Source organism: Eumetopias jubatus, unplaced genomic scaffold, assembly GCF_037043125.1.
Source record: "Eumetopias jubatus isolate StellerSeaLion01/CBP00866 unplaced genomic scaffold, mEumJub1_p1.0 scaffold_9, whole genome shotgun sequence".
Taxonomy (NCBI): domain Eukaryota; kingdom Metazoa; phylum Chordata; class Mammalia; order Carnivora; family Otariidae; genus Eumetopias; species Eumetopias jubatus.
This window is the reverse complement of record NW_028274815.1, coordinates 81565838-81591069: the sequence shown is the minus strand read 5'-3', so window position 1 is coordinate 81591069 and position 25232 is coordinate 81565838. Positions and strand designations below refer to the sequence as shown.

General features: G+C 40.2%; 1 protein-coding gene across 4 annotated transcripts in view; it reads right to left on the bottom strand.

The window, feature by feature from the left end:
* Nucleotides 1-16678: 16678 nt before the first annotated feature.
* Nucleotides 16679-25232, bottom strand: part of IL18R1 (interleukin 18 receptor 1) — a 36617-nt gene continuing 28063 nt past the window's right edge. For all 4 annotated transcript variants that reach the window (XM_088026603.1, XM_028103893.2, XM_028103889.2 and 1 more), the window contains 2 exons: nucleotides 20677-20835; nucleotides 16679-18927 (listed from right to left, as the gene is read on the bottom strand). In XM_088026603.1, coding sequence (XP_087882729.1) covers nucleotides 18572-18927; nucleotides 20677-20835 — 515 coding nt within the window. In that variant the 3' untranslated portion in view covers nucleotides 16679-18571. The remainder of the gene's footprint in view (nucleotides 18928-20676; nucleotides 20836-25232) is intronic.

Here is a 25232-nt window from a genome sequence, read left to right as displayed (position 1 = left end):
CCCGCCGAGCAGGGAGCTCGATGCAGGGCTTGATCCCAGGACCCTGGGATCATGACCTGAGCTGAAGGCAGATGCTTAATGACTGAGCCACCCAGGCCCCCAAGTAGTGTTTCTCTAACAGAAGAATTGAACTTGAGGTGTCTTTGGGGCCCCAGTTGGAGCACTGCAAAGAAAGCCGGGTGACTCAGAAAGGCTTCTGGGGGTCAGCGGCATGGAGAAGAGTTCAAGCCAGGAGCATCTGTAAGCTGCAAGGAGAAGGCAGACAGATTTCCTTGAAGAATACCAGACCGGAGAGGTTGGGTCAGGGCCAAGGTTGAAATGAAAAAGAATAAACCCAAAAGGAAGAAAAGAAACAGAACACGGAGACCATCCTGATACTAAGCACAGAGAAAGTCTGGAGGCAAGATGGGATGTCAGCATCAGAAGCTATAGGGTTGGCATGAAAAAGACTGAGAAGTGTCCTGTAGGTTTGGCTCCAATAGATCAGATCAGCTTGTGCAGGGGGCCGGGGGTGAGCTGACAGGGAGCAGCACAAGAAAAGGAAGTAGCGGAAGGAATGTGAGGGGTGGGGACAAGCCCTGTAGTCCACCGGCTACACTGTGCAGGGAAGCCGGAGTTTGAGAATTTGTTGACAAAGGCAGAGCTTAGACACCATTCAGCTGTGAGGGGAATGAGTAAGCAGGTTGGCAGGTCAAGTACAAGTGAGAGTGAGGAAGTAGGAAGAGGTAGAATCCCTAAAACCATGGAGAGATCAGGCTTGGACAGGAGGCTGCAGAGCCATGCAGGGTGGGAAGGTCTATCCAGACCAGTTTACCCAGGTGGGAACCAGAGTAGTGGCGGCTGACCTGTTGAGAGGAGAGCACGCTCAGGGGAGGAGAGGCTTGATGAGATGGTGGAGCACCTTGAAGAGAGCCGGGCACGGGGACTAGAGTCACTGCACTGTTTATCCCCATTGGTGACAATGGGTGGCTCTTCTTACAAGGACTATGGTTGAGGAACAAGGCAGGATCAGCAACTGCCTTTTGAGATGTGTTCTCCCCTTCACCTTTCTTTCCTTTCCCTCAAAGAATAATCTCCCATCTCCAACCTCTAGAAGCATCTTCCTAAAAAGCAAACCTGAGCGTGCCATTTCCATGCTGCAGACTTTATCAGCTGCTCCGCACATGAGATAAAGAACCGATTCCTAGGGGGCCCCTGGGTGGCTCAGTCGGTTGAGCATCTGCCTTCGGCTCAGATCATTATCTCAGGGTCCTGGGATCGAGTCCCACGTTGGGCCCCGTGCTTCAATGGGGAGTTTGAGGATTCTGTCTCTCCCTCTTCCTCTGCCCATCCCCCTGCCCACTCATGCACGCCCTCTCACTCTCTCTGTCTCCCTCTCTCTAAAATAAAGAAATAAGTCTTTTAAAAAAATCCATTCCAGCCACCATTTGCAAAACACCGTGGGCTTTGATTCGGCTCTCTTGTGTCTTATATTGCATTTCTTCTCCAGAGAGACCTTGCATTGATATAATGAAGCCCATCCCTCCCTCCTCACTACTGCACCAGCCAGCAACCATCTTGTTAGTTATCGTATATGACTGTGTCTTAGCTCACATTATGATCTCAAAATATGTTGTTTTAAAAACTTATGCCCCTACAAGAATTGAAATTCCACGACAGTAGGAGCTGGGTCTGTCTTTTCCAGCCTGCATGCTCTCTCCAGGAATAGTGCCAGGCTAACAAGAGGGCCTCAGTAACTCCTTGTTCATGGTTGACCCACACCGCAGTATCATTGTTATCTTGTATGCTGTGTTCTCCCACTAGACTGGGAGCTCCTTAAGAGCAGGGATCTTGTGTCAGAAATCTTAGCTGCAAATCCCAGGACAAAGCTTTATGTATGAGTCACAATCAGTTCTATTGTCCAGATAAATGCAAAACACTTCAGGAGGAGTCAGGACAAATGCATATCAATCTAGGTTTGACCATTCACTTGTTGTGTGACTCCAGTTAAGACACTTAACCTCTCTCTGTACTTCAGTTTTCTTATCTGCAAAATGAATTATTTGGGCTGTATCAGTAGTTCCTTCACCTCAGAGCTAGGGAATCTGAAGTTCTGGGGCTTAAACTAGGAAATGTGTATTTTTTTTTTTTAAAGCTCCTTGGCTTGGGAACCGTGAGAACATGATTGCTAAGATCATCTCAGCTCTAACATTTTGTGATCCCATGTTTGAATGTCCGAGCCTATAGCCAATTGGTTACCATACCCAGCAGCCTCCAGACCTCCGGAATTTCCAACCCAACCCTGAGCCACCAGAAGCTCTCTCTATGATGTACTCACCTGCTGGCTTATGACCTCAGGCTGCCTGGAGCTGTTTCCAGACTATATCTCTGTCTCTGGGACATCGTTTCTCAAATTTTCTTGATTACAGTAGTCACCTGGAACACTGATTAAAAATGCAGAATTCGGGGCTCTCCAAATCACATTAAATCAGATTCCTGAGGAGAATGTTGGCATCTACAGTATAAACAAGGGTCAGAGCAATCACTATGATCCAGGAAACATCCTTGGGAACCCCATTCAGGAACAAGAATAGACCCTGGAGAGGTGGGTCCATGCTGAGTTATAACAGCTATTGTCAGCACTGTTGGCAACTGAACAACACAAGGACAAGCCTATTCTGGAAACTCCGTTTAAGTGGGATAACACACTGTGTGACTTGTTTGTCAACATCTACCTTTTTAGGACTATTTAATGTCTAGGTGATGACTCGCATTCTACCATTACCAAAACGCTTTCAGAATCATAAGGAATCACACAAGATGCAGAGTATATGGTTTATTGAGCAAGGGCAACTTAATCCAAAACAGTCTGTAGAGTCTCTGTTGAGGGGAGTTAAAACAATGGGCTGGTGTCACTGAACATAGTGCACTGCTGTCATTTATTTTCTGGTCACACATGGGAAGATGATTATCTTTCTTATTGTACTAATGGGCAACCAAAGCTCACATTGCTTGAAATAGTGGACCCCACTATTAATGATAATCACGCATCTGGTAAGTATAAAAAGAATTCATGTCCAGATGTAGAGGGCCTCCAACCTCTGATTTTCCCATCACCACATGTTACCCCCTCACAGAAGGAGATAAGAGCCCAACAGGGCAACTTCAAGTACTTGAAGGGTCTCTCCAAAACATTTTCATACCTGATTTTTGAAAGCCACAATTCTTTTGTCAGAGGTTGATGATTCCCTGCCTCCACTAGTCAAAGCTAGACCTTCAACTCTCTTTGGTTAAGAGTGAACCAAAATTTTTGCTGACCAAAGTTTTTGATGGGATAAGGCAAAAGAGAGGAAAATGCTGGAGAAGGCAGGTGTCAACAGAGCTTTAGGAATGGAAATCTTACTGTCAAAGACAAACTGCTTTAGGGGCACCTGGGTGACTCAGTCAGTTAAGCATCTACCTTTAGCTCAGGTCATGATTCCGGCTCCTGGGATTGAGCCCAGAGTTGGGCTTCCTGCTCATCGGGGAGTCTGCTTCTCCCTCTGCCCCTCCCACCACCCTGCTCATGCTCTCTCTCTCTCTCTCTCTCAAATAAATAAATAAAATCTTAAGAAAAAAACTACTTTATAATTGCCCTCAGGATCAGCAGTGACTACACAGAGAACACAGGTGCACATAGAGATTTGGTCTAATAGTGACTGTTTAATTCAACTAATATTGTTATGATTTTCACATGGTCCATGTTAGGTTTATACCCCATTATCTGAGAATTACAGAAAATCCAGTGTGTAGTGACTGCTCTCAATCACTTGATCTTATGGTCACATCAAGATGAACATTAGAATTTGGCAAACATCTAGAGTCTCTCTACTCTTAGCCAACATCCACAAAATGCTCAAATCACTATACGTTGGTTTTTTGATAACTATCATGTTTTTATAAAGTGAAGACTGTATAGATAGGGAGATATAAATTTTCTTAGATAGCACAACTGTTATTAAAAAATTTCATGAGGGGCGCCTGGGTGGCTCAGTTGGTTAAGTGTCTGCCTTCGGCTCAGGTCATGATCCCAGGGTCCTGGGATCAAGCCCCACATCGGGATTCCTGCTCAGTGGGGAGCCTGCTTCTCCCTCTCCCTCTGCCTGCTGCTCTCCCTGCTTGTGCTCTCTCTCTATCAAGTAATTAAATAAACTCTTTAAAAAAAAAACAAAAATTTTCATTAAAAGAAATTTCTAAAATCACTTTGAAAATTATTTAAGCTCTTTTCTCAACTTATATTTTCTGGTTAGGAAATCTAGCAAAAATAATTCTTACATTTATTTCCTGTTCTTAGGACATAAAAAAAAGAAGAAAGAACTTTGAGTCCTTATTTCAGCAACTGCCAGCTTTTGTATCTGAAGAACATGTGAAAATATCCATTTTCAGAGTTCTACTATATATCTCTTCCTAGCCAGAGAAATACCTGGAGAAGACACAACAGCCATTTAACTCACACATGTTTGGAAATGATGAGTTATATCTGGAGAAAGGAAGAAAACATTTGTTATTTTGCAAATGATGATTGTCTTTGCCAAATCTCTGGCATACAGAGAAAAATCAAATGAACTACCTGTTATCAATAGAAGGAAATATCATGAAGATGAAGCATCTAAAACTCTTCTCTGACCAACCACCTCAACTAGATAAGGTTTGTGGTTAGGTTTAGTTGAAAGAATGAGTAAGCCTGTTTCCTTTACAGGAATTTCCTGTAAAGAAAATTAGCACTCAATTTCTCAACTTTGTTTTTTTTTTCTTTTTTGTCTTGTCAAACTAACCTCTGAAAGTGCAACCCTTACGATATAAGCTTAAGACTTTCTGATGACTAACTTTAATTCTGGAAGAGGAAAAAATCTCTCTCCCACACTGTTTATATAAAGCAATAATTTATTGACAGGGAGGGAAATAAATTTAAAGTCTAAAATCACCAAGGTTTTGGGTACCTATTTATTAATAGAGAAAGCTTCAAAATATAACATACAATTAAGAGCACCATTGTCCCTTTGATAGAATAACTGAAATCACTTAATAAGTATCCTGAGATCACACTAGTCCAAAAGAACTAGCGCTGCCCAGAAAGCATATTGTTAAGCCTTGATTGATATCACTGTCCCTCAAGAGTTTTATATTCTGGCAAAGATAGGGCTGATTCATCTGAGCACATCAGAACTCCACAACTTTCTCTACACGTAACTAGAGGAGAACATAAAACACAAGTGAAGACTGAGTCCACTTTGAGATGAAGGCAAAATAAGTGTTTACCTGAGGTGAGGGTAGAACGGTAGAAGGAATTAGCAATTACAGCCAGAAATAAACCCCCAAAGGTATCTGCCACTGAATATAAATCTGCCTGGGATTCCAAGAGGATGTGACTGCTCTTTTCAGACCTATTCCAACAAAGGTCATAGGAAGCCGCTAAAAGGATATTCCAGGCATGTAAAGCTCCAGGCTCACAGTGGCCTGTGGGAGCTGCACAGTGACAAGAAGAAAGGCAGCAGACCTGGGGGCTGGGGAGAGACATGGGTAGGATGGAAGAAGTTTAAACATAAGGTGTGGTTGATGATAGGTATTCAATAACTGTTAAACTGGATTCGAGTGAATTAGAGTGTGGAAGCAGTCTTTCTGAAGTTTCAGAGATCCTAATGCAGACCTTGATAATGAATTTGAACACTTTAATAGGATTTGAATAGGTTTGCCAGAGATGGGCTATCCTGGTATAGGCATTGCAAGGATAGTCTCCCAAAATGGCTGCTGTCAATTCCTCTGCCTCCTCGTGTGCATTTTGCTTTACATGTCCAGAAGGAGAGTCTATTTTCCCTGTCCTTGAATCTGGGTGGACTTTGTGACTTGTTTTGACCAACAGAATGCAGTGGAAGTGACCATGTGCCAGCTCTGAACCCAGTCTTTGAAAGATCTTCAGCTTCTATTTCCTCTCTGTTGGAAGCCAGGCACAATATAAGAATTCCAAATATCTTAAAATCATTTGTAGTAAGGAAGCCCTAGCAAGCCAGGTTGTAAAAACATAAGGAGGGAGGGAGAGAGACAGAGAGAGAAAGAGAGAGGGAGGGGGAGAGAGAGAGAGAGAGAGAGAGAGAGAGAGGTCTGGGCAGGCTTCGGTTGCTCCAACCATCCCAGCTTCAGACATATGAGTGAAGAACATCCAGAAAGTTCCAGTCCCAGCAGACACCACATGGAGCAATAAAACAGTCCAGCTGAGCCCAACCAGATTGCAGCATTGTGAGAAATAATAATAAAATCTTATGTTTAAGCAACTAAGTTTTTTCTTTTTTTACACCATTAGTTTTTAATGTAGTGTTCCATGATTCATTGTTTGTGCAAAATACCCAGAGCTCCACGCAGAACATGCCCTCTTTAATACCCATCACCAGGCTAACCCATCCCCCCACACCCCTCCCCTCTAGAACCCTCAGTTTGTTTCTCAGAGTCCATCATCTCTCATGGTTCATCTCCCCCTCCAATTACCCCCCTTCATTCTTCCCCTCCTACTATCTTCTTTTTTTTTTTTTTTCTCAACATATATTGCATTATTTCTTTCAGAGGTACAGATCTGTGATTCAACAGTCTTGCACAATTCACAGCACTCGCCATAGCACATACCCTCCCCAATGTCTATCACCCAGCCACCGCTTCCCTCCCACCCCCCACCACTCCAGCAACCCTCAGTTTGTTTCCTGAGATTAAGAATTCCCCATATCAGTGAGGTCATATGATACATGTCTTCCTCTGATTGACTTATTTCACTCAGCATAACACCCTCCAGTTCCATCCACGTCGTTGCAAATGGCAAGATCTCATTCATTTGGATGGCTGCGTAATATTCTTTATCTTCTTTATCCATTCATCTGTCGATGGACATCGTGGCTCTTTCCACAGTTTGGCTACTGTGGACATTGCTGCTATAAACATTGGGGTGCATGTACCCCTTTGGATCCCTACATTTGTATCTTTGGGGTAAATACCCAGTAGTGCAATTGCTGGGTTGTACGGTAGCTCTATTTTCAACTTTTTGAGGAACCTCCATACTGTTTTCCAGAGTGGCTGCCCCAGTTTGCATTCCCACCAACAATGTAGGAGGGTTCCCCTTTCTCCACATCCCTGCCAACATCTGTCATTTCCTGACTTGTTAATTTTAGCCATTCTGACTGGTGTGAGGTGGTATCTCATTGAGGTTTTGATTTGGATTTCCCTGATGTCGAGCGATACTAAGCACTTTTTCATGTGTCTGTTGGCCATTTGGATACCTTCCTTGGAAAAATGTCTGTTCATGTATTCTGCCCATTTCTTGGTTGGATCATTTGTTCTTTGGGTGTTGAGTTTGATAAGTTCTTTATAGATTTTGGATACTAGTCCTTTATCTGATAGGTCATTTGCAAATATTTTCTCCCACTCTGTCAGTTGTCTTTTGGTTTGGTTCACTGTTTCTTTTGCTGTGCAAAAGCTTTTTATCTTGATGAAATCCCAATAGTTCATTTTTGCCCTTGCTTCCCTTGCCTTTGGCGTTGTTTCTAGGAAGAAGTTGCTGCGGCCGAGGGCGAAGAGGTTGCTGCCTGTGTTCTCCTTTAGGATGTTGATGGACTCCTGTCTCACATTTAGATTTTTCAACCATTTGGAGTCTATTTTTGTGTGTGGTGTAAAGAAATGGTCCAGTTTCATTCTTCTGCATGTGGCTGTCCAATTTTCCCAACACCATTTGTTGAAGAGACTGTCTGTTTTCCACTGGACATTCTTTCCTGCTTTGTCAAAGATGAGTCGACCATAGAGTTGAGGGTCCATTTCTGGGCTCTCTATTCTGTTCCATTGATCTATGTGTCTGTTTTAATGGCAGTACCATACTGTCTTGAGGATGACAGCTTTGTAATAGAGCTAGAAGTCTGGAATTGTGATGCTGCCAGCTTTGCTTTTCTTTTTCAACATTCCTCTGGCTATTCAGGGTCTCTTCTGGTTCCATACAAATTTTAGGATGATTTGTTCCATTTCTTTGAAAAAAGTGGTTGGTATTTTGATGGGGATTGCATTGAATGTGTAGATTGCTCTCGGTAGCATTGACATCTTCACAATGTTTGTTCTTCCAATCCATGAGCATGGAACGTTTTTCCATTTCTTTGTGTCTTCCTCAATTTCTTTCATGAGTATTTTATAGTTTGCTGAGTACAGATCCTTTGCCTCTTTGGTTAGATTTATTCCTAGGTATCTTATGGTTTTGGGTGCAATTGTGAATGGGATCGACTCCTTCATTTCTCTCTCTTCTGTCTTGTTGTTGGTGTATAGGAATGCCACTGATTTCTGTGCATTGATTTTATATCCTGCCACTTCACCGAATTCCTGTATGAGTTCTAGCAGTTTTGGGGTGGAGTCTTTTGGATTTTCCACATAAAGTATCATATCATCTGCAAAGAGTGAGAGTTTGACTTCCTCCTTGCCAATTTGGATGCCTTTGATTTCTTTTTGTTGTCTGATTGCTGTGGCTAGGACTTCTAATACCATGTTGAATAGCAGTGGTGATAGTGGACATCCCTGCCGCGTTCCTGAACTTAGGGGGAAAGCTCTCAGGTTTTCCCCATTGAGAATGATATTCGCTGCAGGTTTTTCATAGATGGCTTTTATGATATTGAGGTAGGTACCCTCCATCCCTATACTCTGAAGAGTTTTGATCAAGAAAGGAGGCTGTACTTTGTCAAATGCTTTTTCTGCATCTCTTGAGATGATCATATGATTCTTGTTCTTTCTTTTGTCAATATATTTTATCACACTGATTGATTTGCAGATGTTGAACCAACCTTGCAGCCCAGGGATAAATCCCACTTGGTCGTGGTGAATAATCCTTTTAATGTACTGTTGGATCCTATTGGCTAGTATTTTGGTGAGAATGTTTGCATCCATGTTCATCAAGGATATTGGTCTGTAATTCTCTTTTTTGATGGGGTCTTTGTCTGGTTTGGGGATCAAGGTAATGGTGGCCTCATAAAACGAGTTTGGAAGTTTTCCTTCCATTTCTATTTTTTGGAATAGTTTCAGAAGAATAAGTATTAAGTCTTCTTGAAATGTTTGGTAGAATTCCCCTGGGAAGCCATCTGGCCCTGGGTTTTTGTTTGTTGGGAGATTTTGGATGACTGCTTCAATTTCCTTAGTGGTTATAGGTCTGTTCAGGTTTTCTATTTCTTCCTGGTTCAGTTTTGGTAGTTGATACATCTCTAGGAATGCATCCATTTCTTCCAGGTTATCTAATTTGCTGGCATAGAGTTGCTCATAATATGTTCTTATAATTGTTTGTATTTCTTTGGTGTTGGTTGTGATCTCTCCTCTTTCCTTCATGATTTTGTTGATTTGGGTCATTTCTCTTTTCTTTTGATAAGTCTGGCCGGGGGTTTATCAATCTTGTTAATTCTTTCAAAGAACCAGCTCCTAGTTTCGTTGATCTGTTCTACTGTTCTTTTGGTTTCTAGTTCATTGATTTCTCCTCTGATCTTTATGATTTCTCTTCTCCTGCCGAGTTTAGGCTTTATTTGCTGTTTTTTCTTTAGCTCCTTTAGGTGTAGGGTTAGGTTGTGTATTTGAGACCTTTCTTGTTTCTTGAGAAAGGCTTGTATTGCCATATAGTTTCCTCTTAGGACAGACTTTGCTGCATCCCAAAGATTTTGAAGAGTTGTGTTTTCATTTTCATTGGTTCCCATGAATTTTTTTAATTCTTCCTTAATTTCCTGGTTGACCCATTCATTCTTTAGTAGGATGCTCTTTAGCCTCCGTGTATTTGAGTTCTTTCCGACTTTCCTCTTGTGATTGAGTTCTAGTTTCAAAGCATTGTGGTCTGAAAATATGCAGGGAATGATCCCAATCTTTTGGTATCAGTTGAGACCTGATTTGTGACCTAGGATGTGATCTATTCTGGAGAATGTTCCATAGGCACTAGAGAAGAATGTGTATTCCGTTGCTTTGGGATAGAAATGTTCTGAATCTATCTGTGAAGTCCATTTGGTCCAGTGTGTCATTTAAAGTCTTTATTTCCTTGTTGATCTTTTGCTTAGATGATCTGTCCCTTTTAGTCAGGGGGGTATTAAAGTCCCCCAGTATTATTGTATTGTTGTCAATGTGTTTCTTTGCTTTTGTTATTAATTGCCTTATATAAGTGGCTGCTCCCATGTTCAGGGCATAGATATTTACAATTGTTAGATCTTCTTGTTAGATAGACCCTTTAAGTAGGATATAGTGTCCTTCTTCATCTCTTATTATAGTCTTTGTTTTAAAATCTAATTTGTCTGACGTAAGGATTGCCACCCCAGCTTTCTTTTGGTGTTCATTAGCATGGTAAATGGTTTTCCATCCCTTCACTTTCAATGTGGGGTTTTTTTGGGTCTAAAACGAGTCTCTTGGGCACCTGGGTGGCTCAGTTGGTTAGGTGACTGCCTTTGGCTCAGGTCATGATCCTGGAGTCCTGGGATCGAGTCCCACATCGGGCTACCTGCTCAGCGGGGAGTCTGCTTCTCCCTCTGACCCTCTTCCCTCTCGTGCTCTCTGTCTCTCATTCTCTCTCTCTCAAATAAATAAATAAAATATTTTAAACATAAATAAATAAATAAATAAAAATAAAACGAGTCTCTTGCAGACAGCATATCGATGGGTCTTGTTTTTTAATCCAATATGATAGCCTGTGTCTTTTGATTGGGATATTTATCCCATTTACATTCAGGGTAACTATTGAAAGATATGAATTTAGTGCCATAATATTGCCTGTAAAGTGACTGTTATTGTATATTGTCTGTATTCCTTTCTGGTCCATGCTGCTTTTAGGCTCTCCCTTTGCTTAGAGGACCCCTTTCAATATTTCTTGTAGGGCTGGTTTCATGTTTGCAAATTCCTTTAGTTTTTGTTTGTCCTGGAAGCTTTTTATCTCTCCTTCTATTTTCAATGACAGCCTAGCTGGATATAGTATTCTTGGCTGCATATTTTTCTCATTTAGTGCTCTGAATATATCATGCCAGTCCTTTCTGGCCTGCCAGGTCTCTGTGGATAGGTCTGTTGCCAATCTAATGTTTCTACCATTGTAGGTTACATATCTCTTCTCCCGAGCTGCTTTCAGGATTTTCTCTTTGTCTCTGAGACTCGTAATTAGATGTCGGGGTGTTGACCTATTTTTATTGATTTTGAGAGGGGTTCTCTGTGCCTCCTGGATTTTGATGCCTGTTTCCTTCCCCACATTGGGGAAGTTCTCTGCTATAATTTGCTCCAATATATCTTCTGCCCCTCTCTCTCTTTCTTCTTCTTCTGGGATCCCAATTATTCTAATGTTGTTTTGTCTTATGGTATCACTTATCTCTCGAATTCTGCCCTCGTGATCCAGTAGTTGTTTATCTCTCTTTTTCTCAGCTTCTTTTCCATCATTTGGTCTTCTATATCGCTGATTCTCTCTTCTGCCTCATTTATCCTAGCAGTTAGTGCCCCCATTTTTTATTGCACCTCATCAATAGCCTTTTTGATTTTGACTTGATTAGATTTTAGTTCTTTTATTTCTCCAGAAAGGTTTTCTCTAATAACTTCCATGCTTTTTTCAAGTCCAGCTAGTATCTTTAAAGTCATGATTCTGAACTCTAGGTCTGACATTGCACTAATGTCCATATTGAGTAGGTCCCTGGCAGACGGTACTACCTCTTGTTCTTTTTGCTGAGGTGATTTTTTTCATCTTGTCATTTTGTCCAGAGGAGAACAGATGAATGAGAGAACAAAATGCTAACAGGTTAGCAACATCCCCAGAAAATATATTCTAATCAAATCAGAAAAGACCTGAAACCAGGGGAAAAGAAAGGGAAAGAAAGAAAAAAGAAAGAAAAAAGAAAAAGATAAAAACAAACAAAAACAGAACAAAACAAAACAAAAAAACAGAATATGATCAAATATGATCAGGCTGGTGTATAGATCAGTGCCACACACTAGATTTTGGGTGTATTTTAGTCTGTTAGAAGAAAGTGCCTCCTAAAATTTTAAAGAAAGACTTACATATGTACAAAATAAGGGTTGATACAATGAAGGGATGGAATATGACTGTAAAGATGAAAATTATAAAAAATTTTAAAAAAGAAATTGATAAGATGTTTGAAAAAAGAAAGAAGAGAATTAAAAAAAGGAAATAAAGAAAGAAAAACAAGGGGGGGGAGAGAATGTGATCAGGCAAGAGACTAGAACAAAGCCATACACTAGAGATTCAGGGTATATTTTGGTATGTTAGAAGAAACTGTATCTCAAAATTTTAAAGAGAGAACAACTGATATATATTTCTACCAAAAATAAGGGTAACTACTACGAAGGGATAGAATATGACTCTAAAAATGAAAAATAAAAATGTTTTTTAAAAAAAGGGGATTGATAAGATGTTGGTTGATAAAAGGAAAAAGAAAACTTCAAAAAAAAAAGCAGTTAAAAAAATAACTTTGAAAAACTAATCAATCATGGTAAAAAAAAGCCATGAATTCTATATGCAGTATTCCCCTAGCCCTGGAGTTCTGCCGTTCTCATTGATCAGTAAACTTGGTCTTGGCTGGCTGTTCATGCTGATCTTCTGGGGGAGGGGTCTGTTGCGGTGGTTCCCAAATGTCTTTGCCGGAGGTGGAATTGCCCCACCCTTGCCAGGTCCGGGCTAAGCAATCTGCTCGGGTTTGCTCTCGGGAGCTTTTGTTCCCTGCAAGCTCTCTGTAGAGTGTGGGAGGATGACAGTGAAAATGGCGGCCTCCCAATCTCCGCCCTGGAGGAACCGAGAACTTGGTGCCCCGCTCCTCAGTGCGCCCCCAGAGAAAAGCAGTAAGTCACTCCCATCTCCCCAGTCTCTGGCCGCACTCTGTGCTCGCCCAGCCTGTGAACGAGAGCCTCTATCTCTGGCACCCAACCCCGTGGGCAGTCCCCAAACCCAGCAGGTCCCTGCGGTGCGCTCCTGCACCGCTCCTCCTGGGGGAGGAAGGGGAGTCTCCCCGGATCTGCCCTTGTTGGGTCCCTGTTGGAGGAGCAGTGGCCCGACTGTTTCCCCAATCATAGTTTATGGCAACCCCGAGCTGAGAGCCCACGCCTCGGCTCCGTCTCTGCAGCTGGCTTCTCTGCTCCGATACCTGGGAGCTCTGCCACACTCAGGCACCCCTGGTCTTTCTGTGACCCCGAGGGTCCTGAGACCACACTGTCCTGCGGGGTTCCACCCCCAGCTTAGCCACTGGAGCAACGTCCCTCAGCGGAGCCGACTTCTAAAAGTTCCGATTTTGTGCTCCGCTGCTCTATCACTTGCCAGAAGTGGCCTATGGAGTCCCCCTTCCCTGCTGTCTATCCTCCCGAATATCGCCTCGGATTCACTTCTCCCCATGTCCTACCTTCCAGAAAGTTGTCGCTTTTCTGTTCAGAGAGTTGTTGCTATTCTTTTCTTCGATCTCCTGTTGAGTTCGTAGGTGTTCAGAATGGTTTGATCCCTATCCAGCTGAATTCCTGAGACCAGAGGAAATCCAGGTCTCCTACTTCTAAGCAACTAAGTTTTAGTATAGTTTGTTAGACAGCAATAAATAACTGAAACATATATTACCATTGGATGAATGAATTCTATTTCACTTGGGGGTAAATTGCCAATGCAATTAAACAAGAAAAAACAATTAGAGGCACTGGAATTCCCTTCCAATCCCAGTGCCTCTAATTGCTTATCTCTAGGTAATTATGTCTAATTGCCCATCTCTTTTTGCAGATGATATGATTATATAGAGAGGAAAAAAAACAAAGAATCAATTAAATAATCACTACACGCACTAAGAATTTAATAAAGTGTAATAGATGATAAAAACAAAAACAATTTAGAAGATGTAAGAAAGATACCATTTTAATAGCAAAATAGCATGAACTTAACATAAATAGCCAAAATCTTTAAGACAAAAACTATCAAACTCTCCAGAAAGAATCAAATACATATTTAAACAAGGAGAAAGACCTTCTATGTTCTTGGTTAGGTAGACACAGCCTCAAAAAAAAAAAAAAAAAAAAAATCAATCCTCCCTATGTTAACTTAAAAATTTTAATGTTAACCCAGTAAATGCCATCAGGTTTTTCTTTGGAGTTAAGCATGCTAATTGTAAAGTTCATTAGGAAAACAAAAACATGTGAGAAATATCAGAAAATCACTGAAAAATAGGAGCTTTGGGGAGCAGCAAGGGACATAGTCTCTACAAGATATTAAAATACATTTTTAAACCTCTATAATTAAAACAGTGTGGTATTATCTCATGAATAGAAAGTTGACCAATAGAAAAGACTGGATGGTCTAGGAATAGATCTGATGGGATATGAAAATTTAATGGAAGTTACATCAGTGGGTAAAAGATGGTATTTTTAAAAAGTAATGTTTTGCTAACTGGACTGTCATGTAGAAAATGTTTCACTGGATTCATTCCTTGCCCTGCACACCAGAATAAATTCCAAATGAACTGAAGATTTAAATTTTAAAAAGTGGATATATACAAATATTGGAAGAATGGGTAAATTCCTCTATAATCAGGAAATGGGTAAATACCAATAGCAAAGTAGAAATACAAGTGATAGATTGGGAACACAAAATATTTGCAACTTACATTGCAGTGTCTTAATAGCTTATATGTAAAGATCTTCTAACAACAGATGTGAAAAAGATCATTATCTTCACAGAAAAATTGGCAAAAACTAAGGTAAGTACTCCTTACATTGCTAGTGGGAGTTCAAAAGGACAATCCATATGAAAAGGCAAAGGATGAGTTCTGCATCAGGCTCCCTGCTTGGCAGGAAGCCTGCTTCTCCCTCTCCCACACCCCCTGCTTGTGTTCCCTCTCTTGCTGTCTCTCTCTGTCAAATAAATAAATAAAATCTTTTAAAAAATAAGTAAAAAATAAATAAAATGACTATGTGGAACCTCAACATAAAAATGGGTAAAAGCAGTGTTGCTCTAGTTGAGGTATCTGGAAGGAGTGGGCAGTGGGGAGAAGACCGGACCCAGTTCCCATGTTCCCCCGCACTCCACCCACTGCCCAGGATGGTCCCTAAGGCACCATGAAGAACACTACATCAAAAACTAATGATGTAATGTATGGTGATTAACATAACATAATAAAATAAAAAAACAAAACAAACAAACAAAAAGCCCTAGGACTCCCAAAACACAATCCAGAAGTCTATTCTTAGCATGTTCACCATTGATTATTAAGCACGCACATCAAGTTGTATATCTTGATGTATAAATGGATATAACATAAATCACATTCCCTGAGTGTGTATGAGCAACCACAAGATAGGCTGTAAAGAGATAGAGTCTTGTCGTCACAAGCCTCACACAGAAATATAGACGTTGGTCTCGGAGCCCCCAGCCTGGACTGTGGTCATTACCGGTGGAACAGGCAGAAAGGACCGTGTGCCCTGCCCACAGCACACACACACACACACACACACACACACACACACACACACACACCGTTTCCTGTTAGAGCTATGGCTTGCTCACTCTTTGAAGAGCCTTCCATTACTCCTGAGCCCACCTCTCAAAGTAGCTTCTGCTCAGAAAGATGCTTCTCTCAGACGCTGGGTCTCCTCCCTCAGAGTTGCACTTCAGTTAGTTCCTCCTTGAAATTAAAGCTACGATTCGACTTGGCCTTGGGCACTGGTTTTGCCATTGTCCCTGCTTTAGACAAGTATGTTGATAGCTGCAGGGAAGCTCCTCCTCTCTGCACCTCGCTGGCTGTCCTGGCCTCCCTATGCCTCACTGACCTGGTCAACCATCAGCATCAACATAGCGGGAGCTCCTAGTACCATCAGAGGTCTAACTCCCTGTATCTTGGCAGATGGCACAGCAGACATGCTCTAGTCAAGTGTACATTTTCATCCTGTGCAGGATTTGAGTGCTATTCCCCCCCCCATCCTTACCCTAGTAGCCGAGAAGAAAGGCTGAAGATCCTTCATACTCTTTTGTCCTCCTCTGAGCTAGTCCTAAATAGCCATGCTTCCTCTCTGCAGGCTATGCCCCAGACCCCACCCAGGAAAGTGCCTGCACCCTCCAGAAACTTATCCCAAGACTTGCTGTCCAACAGGCAACTCCAAAGAGAAGAGATGACACACCTTTCTGCCCCCAGCTATCATGCTAGCTAGTTGTGTGAGCTGGGCCAAGTCCCTGAACTTAGCACATTTCAGGCTCCTGGGTTGGGGCTATGTGGCTAATAAGCTCTCTCTTTGCTCTAAGAGAATATAACTTTATTTTAACAAATGTTCCCAGTATAAATGGCCCCCACAGTTTAAGGACATCTGAATCCACAGAAGAGAATGCCGTTATTCTATCAATAATAATTACTTATTGGTCCTAGTTGGAACTGTTTGCACTCAAACTTAAAAATATGCACGTGAATTAACTGGCATGTGAAGAGCTGATATTTGTGCTGTGTGTTGAGTGGCTTTGTGGCTTTGTAGAAGGGAATTCTCCTTTTGCTGCTGGATGGAAGGTACAACAAAGAAGGTAGGTACAAAGTAATGTGACATTAAAAAAAACAGAAGAATATAGATGTAGAAGTCCATTTTGAATGACCCGTATCTTATTGAAACACGTGGGAATCTATGTTGAGAATGAGAAAGTAGAATTTTCATGTAAGTGAAAAAGGTATCAAGAAGCATTCCAAAATTGAGAGCACTAGACCAATGGTTTATTAATATCTTGTAAGGCATACATTTAATATATGTATTTAACACAATGCAAAATACACTTAATGTATTTTATAGCACACACAATAAGAGAGAAGAGCAAAATCAGTCCATGTATTAGAGACTCCAATGATAGCAATACAATTTCTCTAGACCATATGTTTTCACACATAAAACATTAAGTTAGTAATAAATTCTTTTACTTTTTAAGCCACGCAACTAGCACACAAAATTTCAAGCTCTACAAAAGTAAATCACTTTCTCACATCAAAAATCTAACAAAATCTCAATTTTTTAATTTCCAGCAGTATCTACTACAACTGTTTTTAACAGTCTCTGCTTTAAATCTTTCTGGAACATTCACCTTGCACCCCATATATTCTAACCAGGCTTCCAGATTTAACCCAACTCTTTCCTTTCTGTGTAAGGTGGATATTCGTCACTCACTCAGTGATTTCCATGGACAGCCGTGACTGCTGAGGCCAGCAAAAAAGCCTACAGTGCTGGGCTCACCTTAGAGTGAGAGACACATGTCTCCCAATGCCAAAAGTTTCACATGTCTAATGGAGAAATACCTTTCACCCTATTGATATGCTTCTCCCATATGCTTCTCTCTATATACAAATGTCCTCAAGTCAAAACTGCCTTCCTTCCAGGTCTCTCTCCTTTTCCTGCTCTCTGCCTTCCATTTTAGTTCACTGCTAAATAACTCATCTAACAATTAATAGTAGCAATTAATAGTAAAGTAGTAATAGCCACACATATACTATTAAGTCTGTGCCAAGAACTGTTGTACTTTATTTATATTTATTTAGTTAGTTCCCCTGTGAAGTAGGTACAATTACTATAAATTCTAAATTTACAGATGAGGAAATGGAGGCGCAGATTGGTTCAAAAAGCTCCAGGGGTCCCCGAAGTAAGTAGCAAGCCCAGGATTCGAACTCAAGTGTCTTGACTGTATGGCTCATGCTCAAACACCACGCCATGCTGCCTCCACCTTGGAGGCATTTTAAATATGTCATTTTTTTTTACAAATCAAGTCAGTAACTATCATATTTTGCTGTGGCTAATGGATAATAGTGACTAATGGCTAATATGGATGATATGATCTGGCACCTGTCTTATCTATAAACATTCCTGTTAAATCAACAAATGTTTTAGACATTTTTGAAAAACCCAGAGAATTATCTTAATTCAAATGTGTGCCTCTCATGAAAGATAAAACAGTTTGGGGAAGTTCCCTCCAAATAGGCCCAATTAAGCAAGCCCTGTGCAGTGCTTCAGGGGGGTCCCAACAACTGTGGGTCTGCAGCTGTGGCCGGGACACATTAAACGTGTCCTGAGGCTGAGGCCCTGTCACACCTCGGTCCCCGATGCACACAGCCCCACCAGCTCTCCACCACATCCCAGGCACTATCCATGGTGCTTAGAGGTAGGCTGCACTGTGGGAGTGTGAAGGTACCGTTCCCGCTATTACATCACCTACTGGATCATAGAAAATGCCACTTCATGAACTTACAATCCTTTAATTCAATCAATAGCATTAAAAACGTAAAGATGTGCCCTTTTCATAAGGCATATCAGCCTCACAGTTGCTGAACGTGGATTGAGAATGAGCACTGGGGCCATTTATTGAGGAGGGAGAAACAGGAGATGCATTTCTTTGGAATCCCAGGTTCCTCTGGGAGCACATGACCAAGGCTCAGTCTTCAGTCTTACCCCTGGCAACATAATGACGACTGTCATCTTCAAACTCTAAGTAGGATTTTCAGAGAGGTAAATATTTTTAATAGTGCCCTTTGTTAAAAACAGGCTCATCCACTCCGGGCCCAGAGTGCCAAGAGTTCTTTCTTATGTTCAGCTTTCCTAATGGTCAGGACCGCGAAAGAACAGGTAAGACTTCAGATTCAGCTCCGCATGGCTTGACCATTTTTGCAGGCATCAGATAAAGAAGATTTTTCCAGAACCTTGAGTTATACGACGGAGGTTTATCAGCATTCCATTTCAGAACTCTGTGAGATTTCAAAAGCTGTAGTGATTCGGGGAAGAATGTGAAGTCACTGACAGGTGTAAATTCAATTAAGATGATTTTAATTTTCCTTTCTACCAGCGCTTCATGGAGTCCACTTTCAAGTTCGTACCTGACTTCATTAGACATGTAGCTTTTACTTAGGACGATGATCAGTCTTCGACTTTTTTCTATCAATGAGTGGATTTCATCAACAACAGCTAAAAATGCAAGATGTGGCACAGTAATTAAAGAGAACTAATTAAAAATTAAAGAAGGAAGACAGGAGATGAAGGTCTACTTTTGTATTATTTAACTCTACTTCACTAATAATTTTTCTCAAGACAAACCACTTATTCTCAACTTTATACACCTGTTAAAAACAATCATCTAAAACAAAAAATCATCTAGGTGACAGCAATAACCAACACTTGACCCTTACTCTGTGCCAAACCCTCTTCTAGATGTTTTATATATATCAACTCATTAAAGCATCACAATGACCCTATGAAGAAAGCATCATTATCACCACCATTTTACAGATGAGGAAGCCGAAGTACAGAGTGGTTAAGTAACTTGCCCAGAGTCACACAGCCAGTAAATGGCAGCATCAGAATCAGGACCTAAGCAGTCTGCTTCCAGAGTCCCATGATGCTATCTTGCCTCTCCGCAGGCAGGGAGGAGCACACTGAAATCTGAATTTAAAGATAAAAATATATCTATCCCACCATGATACCAGACCAGAAGTTGACAAACTTTCTGTAAAGGGCCAGGGAGGGACGATTTCCGGTGTTGTGTTACCCATCTCTGCTATTTAGCTCAAAAGCAAACACAGACAATGCACAAACTAAAGAGTGCATCATCACTGTGTTTCAACAAGGCTGATAGCCTGGATTTGACCCATGGGTGATCGATTGGCAATTTCTGGTCTACACCTCTACCCCTTCTCCAATAGAAGTTTTGATCCCAACTATTTACAATTAAATATACAAACAGTCTTTCTTTTCATTTGAGAACTAAGAAGAAATCTATTTTTATTAATTAATTAGTATTTGTTTATGAAAAAGTAGTAGTATTTTCTCCTTCTAACTGGTAGTATTTTCCCTTTCTCATTTGTAATCTAGGAGGGGGAAAAAACACAGCTATTCCTTATTTACTGCTATGTCTTCAGTGCCCAGCTCAGAATTCGGCCCGAGGATGGCACTCAGTATATGTTGGCTGAGTGAATGATGGTGGCAGTAGAAACACTTATATTGCATCCTTGGTAATGCATCAGCACCCAAACTATTCTGACACCAGATTTCAAATATTTGCGCTGGAAATTTTCAGAGAAAATATGGACGTGTTCCTAAATTTCTTGGCTTTGAACTGGAATTTGCTTCAATATATGTTTTGTGGTCATTTGTATTCAGATACTAATAAAAAACTGAATTGCATCACTAAAATCCGACACAAATCATCAATCTTCCTTTATTTTTCCTTTTCCGACTCTCCTAGCCTTTACTGTAATTTTCACACCAGTGTCAACCCAATAAAGAACAAGTATTTTCCGGTAAGAATGAACTGTGTTTATAGTCCAGAGGATCACGTATTAAATTAGGAACCGGTCCTGCTGTACAAAATATTACCAAGAAGGGTGTTCTTACTGTGGGGCATTTCTAGATAAATGCCTCAGGACAATGCGAATTCTGGGTCTGGTTCTGAAAGTGGAATGCCCTTTCCCCAAAGGTTCAGAGAACTAGGAAGGGCAATGAAGAGTCTGGGCCCCAGGGAGGCCACTCTCAGAAGCAGTGTAGTTGGCTTGTTTTCTCACTATTGATTATATTGAGTTACCTGGTTATTTCTGGTTTGGAGGATCATGTTCATTTGTTTTTTAAGCAAAACAGGATTGTCTTTTGCAAGGCTACACTATTTGGCTTTTAAAAAGAAAATCTTTCTACTAGTTTTCTATCTGGTATTCCCTTTCTTACCTCCTCCAGGCACGACATCCCTTTCAAATATGCATAATTTATACCCAAAGTGTTTCTCCAACACCCCGGGCAAAATCTCCACGGCAAAGGTGTGCTCCTCTCCATTCTCGGGTCCACATTCTTTTAGGTAAGACACAAAAGCATCATATGTCTTTCCATCTAGGAAATAAGGTTTACTCTTTTAATTACAGTGCAAATAAAAGTTTAAGGACAAATTTGAGTGAAAGTCACAAAAAATGGGAGTGGAACCATTGTAAAGGAAAAAATTAAGTAGAGCATCCTCCCATCCAAACTCACCAAATTGTACCCATTAAATATGTGCAGTTGCTTGTATATTGACTAGAGCTCAATGAAGTCGTTCAAAAAAAGAATACAGAAAATATTTTTGCCAGAAAACCAATTTAAAAATAGAACAAGAATGTTTAAACTAGGTAACTTGCAAGGTCCGTCAAATATTTTTTGGTTCTGTGGTTCTTTTTAGGCATTATTCTTTATCGCTGATATTTTAAGTTGTCAAAAACAAGAAATAAATTCAATTATTATTAAAGACAAACAAAAAATAGCCTCCACAAACCTCCCAAATGCTAATCAAGCAACCAATTAGCAAATTGTTTTTTAAGCATGTATGTTAAGACTCTCACTGTTTGACACCATAGAGGGATGGAGAGAAATATGAGATATAAATCCAGAAACTAAAGGAATTTAAAGGCAATAAAAGGCACCAAGGAGCCCAACTATGTCCTCGTTCCAGGAGAGGAAAGCAAATGTCACCTTGGCTTTCTCATATCAGCTAATTCTACCACGATCCTAAAATGTCTACCCTCAAAATGACCCATTGGAAGGCAAAGGCAGAAACAAAGCTGAGCGTTTACACTGGCAAGCGGGAAGAAACAATAGAAGTGATTTAAGCACTATGCTATTGTAACACATGCTGTGATATTTAAAAATATTATATGTTCTTAGATGTCAATATGAAAACTTCCTGTCTGTTGAAAGGTTTTCATTGATAATAACATCTCTCCTATTTAATTCCTGATAATGAAGCAGTGTTCCGGAGGCTAACCGGACAAAGTCAAAACAAAAGAGTTACCTAAATAACAAAGACCACTGTGGGTCTGCAGCTGCAGTTTGTAGTTACCCACTGTCTGGGTAACTACAAAATCATATACACCACCCTCTTCTATCTTCATCCAACCTATCTGAGAAGACAAAGCCGGCAAATGCAACAACTGAAAACGTTTACAAATAACACGTTAGCAGATGCGAGACAGTATAACAAAACAAGTAAAACAAACAGAATCAGCTTGGTCAGAGCCTAAAGAGTGATCTCTAGGGGACATGCTTTCTGAGAAAAGGAAATTTTGAGTCAGGTCCTGAATAATACAATTGACGCTAACTGGGACTGGTAGAGGAAGAAGGGGAAGTGGGCGGGGAATGGTCTCTCCCTGTTCCATGACAATTGGTTAGATGGTACAGGGGTTGGATTTATGCTTGCGTATAGTATTGGGATTATGAATTTGCTACTGAGTTGAAAACTAAATATAATTGGATCCTTTATTAAAATCTAATAGGACAAAACCATTTTAGGTCCATGTTCTTTGTGGTGCATATCACCTATGCTCAACAATTCAGCCTAGTATCTTCAGTGGCATCCAGGTTCACAAAACAACTCTTTTTGTTCCTGGCAAAGCTTCTTCAATTCTACTTACGGCATTCAGGTTCAGCAGTTCAAGTCCGAACCTATTGTTGATGGAAAGCAACTGCTTTGCAGAACTGCATGCATATAAAAGCAAGGACATTTTGGTAAAACCTGCAGAATTCACATGCATATCGAAGGTAGGTGAAGTTGGTAAAAACCGAACCAGTTCCTAGTTTACTCAGAAAATGGGTGCCCCAAGTAATTCTGTTAGATTGCTGTGAAATAGAACTATTTAATAGTGTAAGAACTACAGCTTGCACTTGTAATCATTATGTCAGTTATTAGAATAGGCACCAAGATGTAAGAAATAAATAAATACACTTTTTTAAAAGGTACCTTTTTTTTGTAATCATGATGTTACTATTGCAATAAACCAGGAAAACAATTCAGTTAAGTTTATATGGTGATATACAAGTAATACAGCTTTACTCTTAGCCATGAAAAATGAAAAAATGGTTTTTCAGCTATCGATTGCTTTCAAATACCTAATTTCAAGCAATTCTCTTCTTGGTTTAGCAAATCTTGTAATTTATATTACAATTTCTTTTAAACCCAGGTAATTGAATGGCTTGCTGGTTTTGATAACTGACAAAGTGAAGTGTTTAAAATAAGGTATTTGGAAGCTAATAATAATTATTTTGGGTTCTGAATAAACGAAACCCTCACGTGAATGTATATTTGGGACTTTAAGAAGTCAGGCTCATGCCTCTCAAACTGTGTTAGGCAAATGATCATGTTTTCATTTCATTTGACTGGTTTGGGTTGATTGCTTTCTTTCATTTCCAATCCTTCAAAAACCAATACTGAAAACATTCTTGGATATTGCATCAATATCAAATTGCTATGAAAGTTTTAGTTTTTGTACTTATGTCTCTATTTCTGTCTTTTTCACGACTGATCACTGTCATGGGTCATACTTTTAAAAGAGCTGATGTACAGCCCATCTATAAATGTTTCTATGCACTGCCACACTGGGAGGCAGGAAGTGCGAACTGAAAAAATTATCTGTGAAATTGGGTCAAAGACAGAAAGGGGGAAAGGGGGAAAAAATCTTCGTTGAAGATCAGAAAGATATTAGTGAATGCCCATTTTGAGATATGTTCTGGTCCATGTAAGTAGAGACCTGTTCAAAAGTTACCAAAAATAGATCTCTCAGTTGTAGCATTTCTCTCCATCACCAAAATTGCATACACACATAGGCTCAAAGCTGAAGTAATTAGCTTTGTTAATTTGATATTATTAACTAAAAGCTGTAAATGTGAATCATGAATCTAGAAAAATCTCACAGGGACAACATGAGACTTCTTTCATAACTTGAGGTCAGGAGGGTCTTTCCACTTGTGACCACAAATCTAGAAACCATAAAAGGATAAACTTGAGTACATTAAAAAAACCTTCCATAATGATAAAAATGTACACCTGAAACTAATATAACACTGTGTCAACTATACTTTAAGAATAATAAAAAATATCTTCCACATATCACACTACTATAAGCAAAGTCAAAAGACAAATTACAATCTGGGAACAATATTTCCATTTCATATTATAGACAGGAGGCTAACCTCCTTAAAATATAAGTAGCTCCTAGAAAGGTTTAAACAAGAAAAAAAGGCCAACAACCCAACAGAAAAATGGCAAAGGATATGAATGAGTACTTTGAGAAAGTAAATACAAATGAGCCTTAAACAAATGAAAAATTACGCTCTTGCATAGTAAGTGAAATGCAAATGAAAACTACACTGAGATGTAACTTTTTACCTATCAGATTGGCACATGGCCAAAAGGATGTGGGCAAGGCCATGGGAAAAAAGTTACCCCCATTCTTTGAAGGTGGTAGGAGTATGGTAGTAGGCAGGGCAAATTGGCAATGTCTATCCAATTAACAACTGTATCTACCCTTTACTATTGCTAGCAATTCCACTTTGGGGAATTTTTCCTGCACACAGATGAAACAATGACTCTACAAAACTCTCTGTCACATCATTTCTGTAATAACAAAAGGTTGTGAATAACCCAAGATGTGACCAAACAAACAGGGATACATCTGCAGACATAAAACTCTGCACAATTCTAACAAATAGGAGGCTTTATCAACTGATACCAAAGTGCATCCAAAGCATAGCAAAGCAAAGTTCAGAATAGTGTACATAATTTGCCCAGATCTGTCCTAGATAGGTGTGGGATTTGATCCTATATTCATATTTGTTTGGATATACTATCAATGGCAGACAAAGTGGGAAACACAGACATGGGACAGGCTGACAGGGCGATTTTCTACTCTTGGACTTTCTGCATTTTGAACTGTGTGCCTTACACACACACACACACACACACACAAAGCAAGTGCAATGGATTAGACTGATTTTTTAAATTCAGGAATTATCTTTTTTTATTAAACTGTAGTTGACACAATTCAGTAATTGTCTTGAAACTTGAGGACTTCTTCAAATTACCTTTAAAAATAGAGAAACGGAGACACAGGGTCACCAGATAGAGAAAAACACAGATCTAGGAAGCTAGAACCCAGGTCACTTGGCTTCTAGTTCAGGGTTCTTGCAGATACATCAGGTTGCCTCCTTTGTCAGGTTAAAATAATGAACCATAATACAATTCAATTCTATTTAAATGAAGTTTACTGAATCATGCACATTATATACGGTGCCCAGATAGTGTGTGAATAACGATAGCCCCTGGGCACAAGCATCTCACAGTGCATTTAGAAGGACATGACATACATGTATAAAACAATTAACAATTGTTTGGCAAACAGTTTCTGGCAACATACAAGTAAGTACAAAAAGGAAAGATGCTAGGCAATGTTCAAATCAATTTTTCCGATGGAAAACCTCTACCA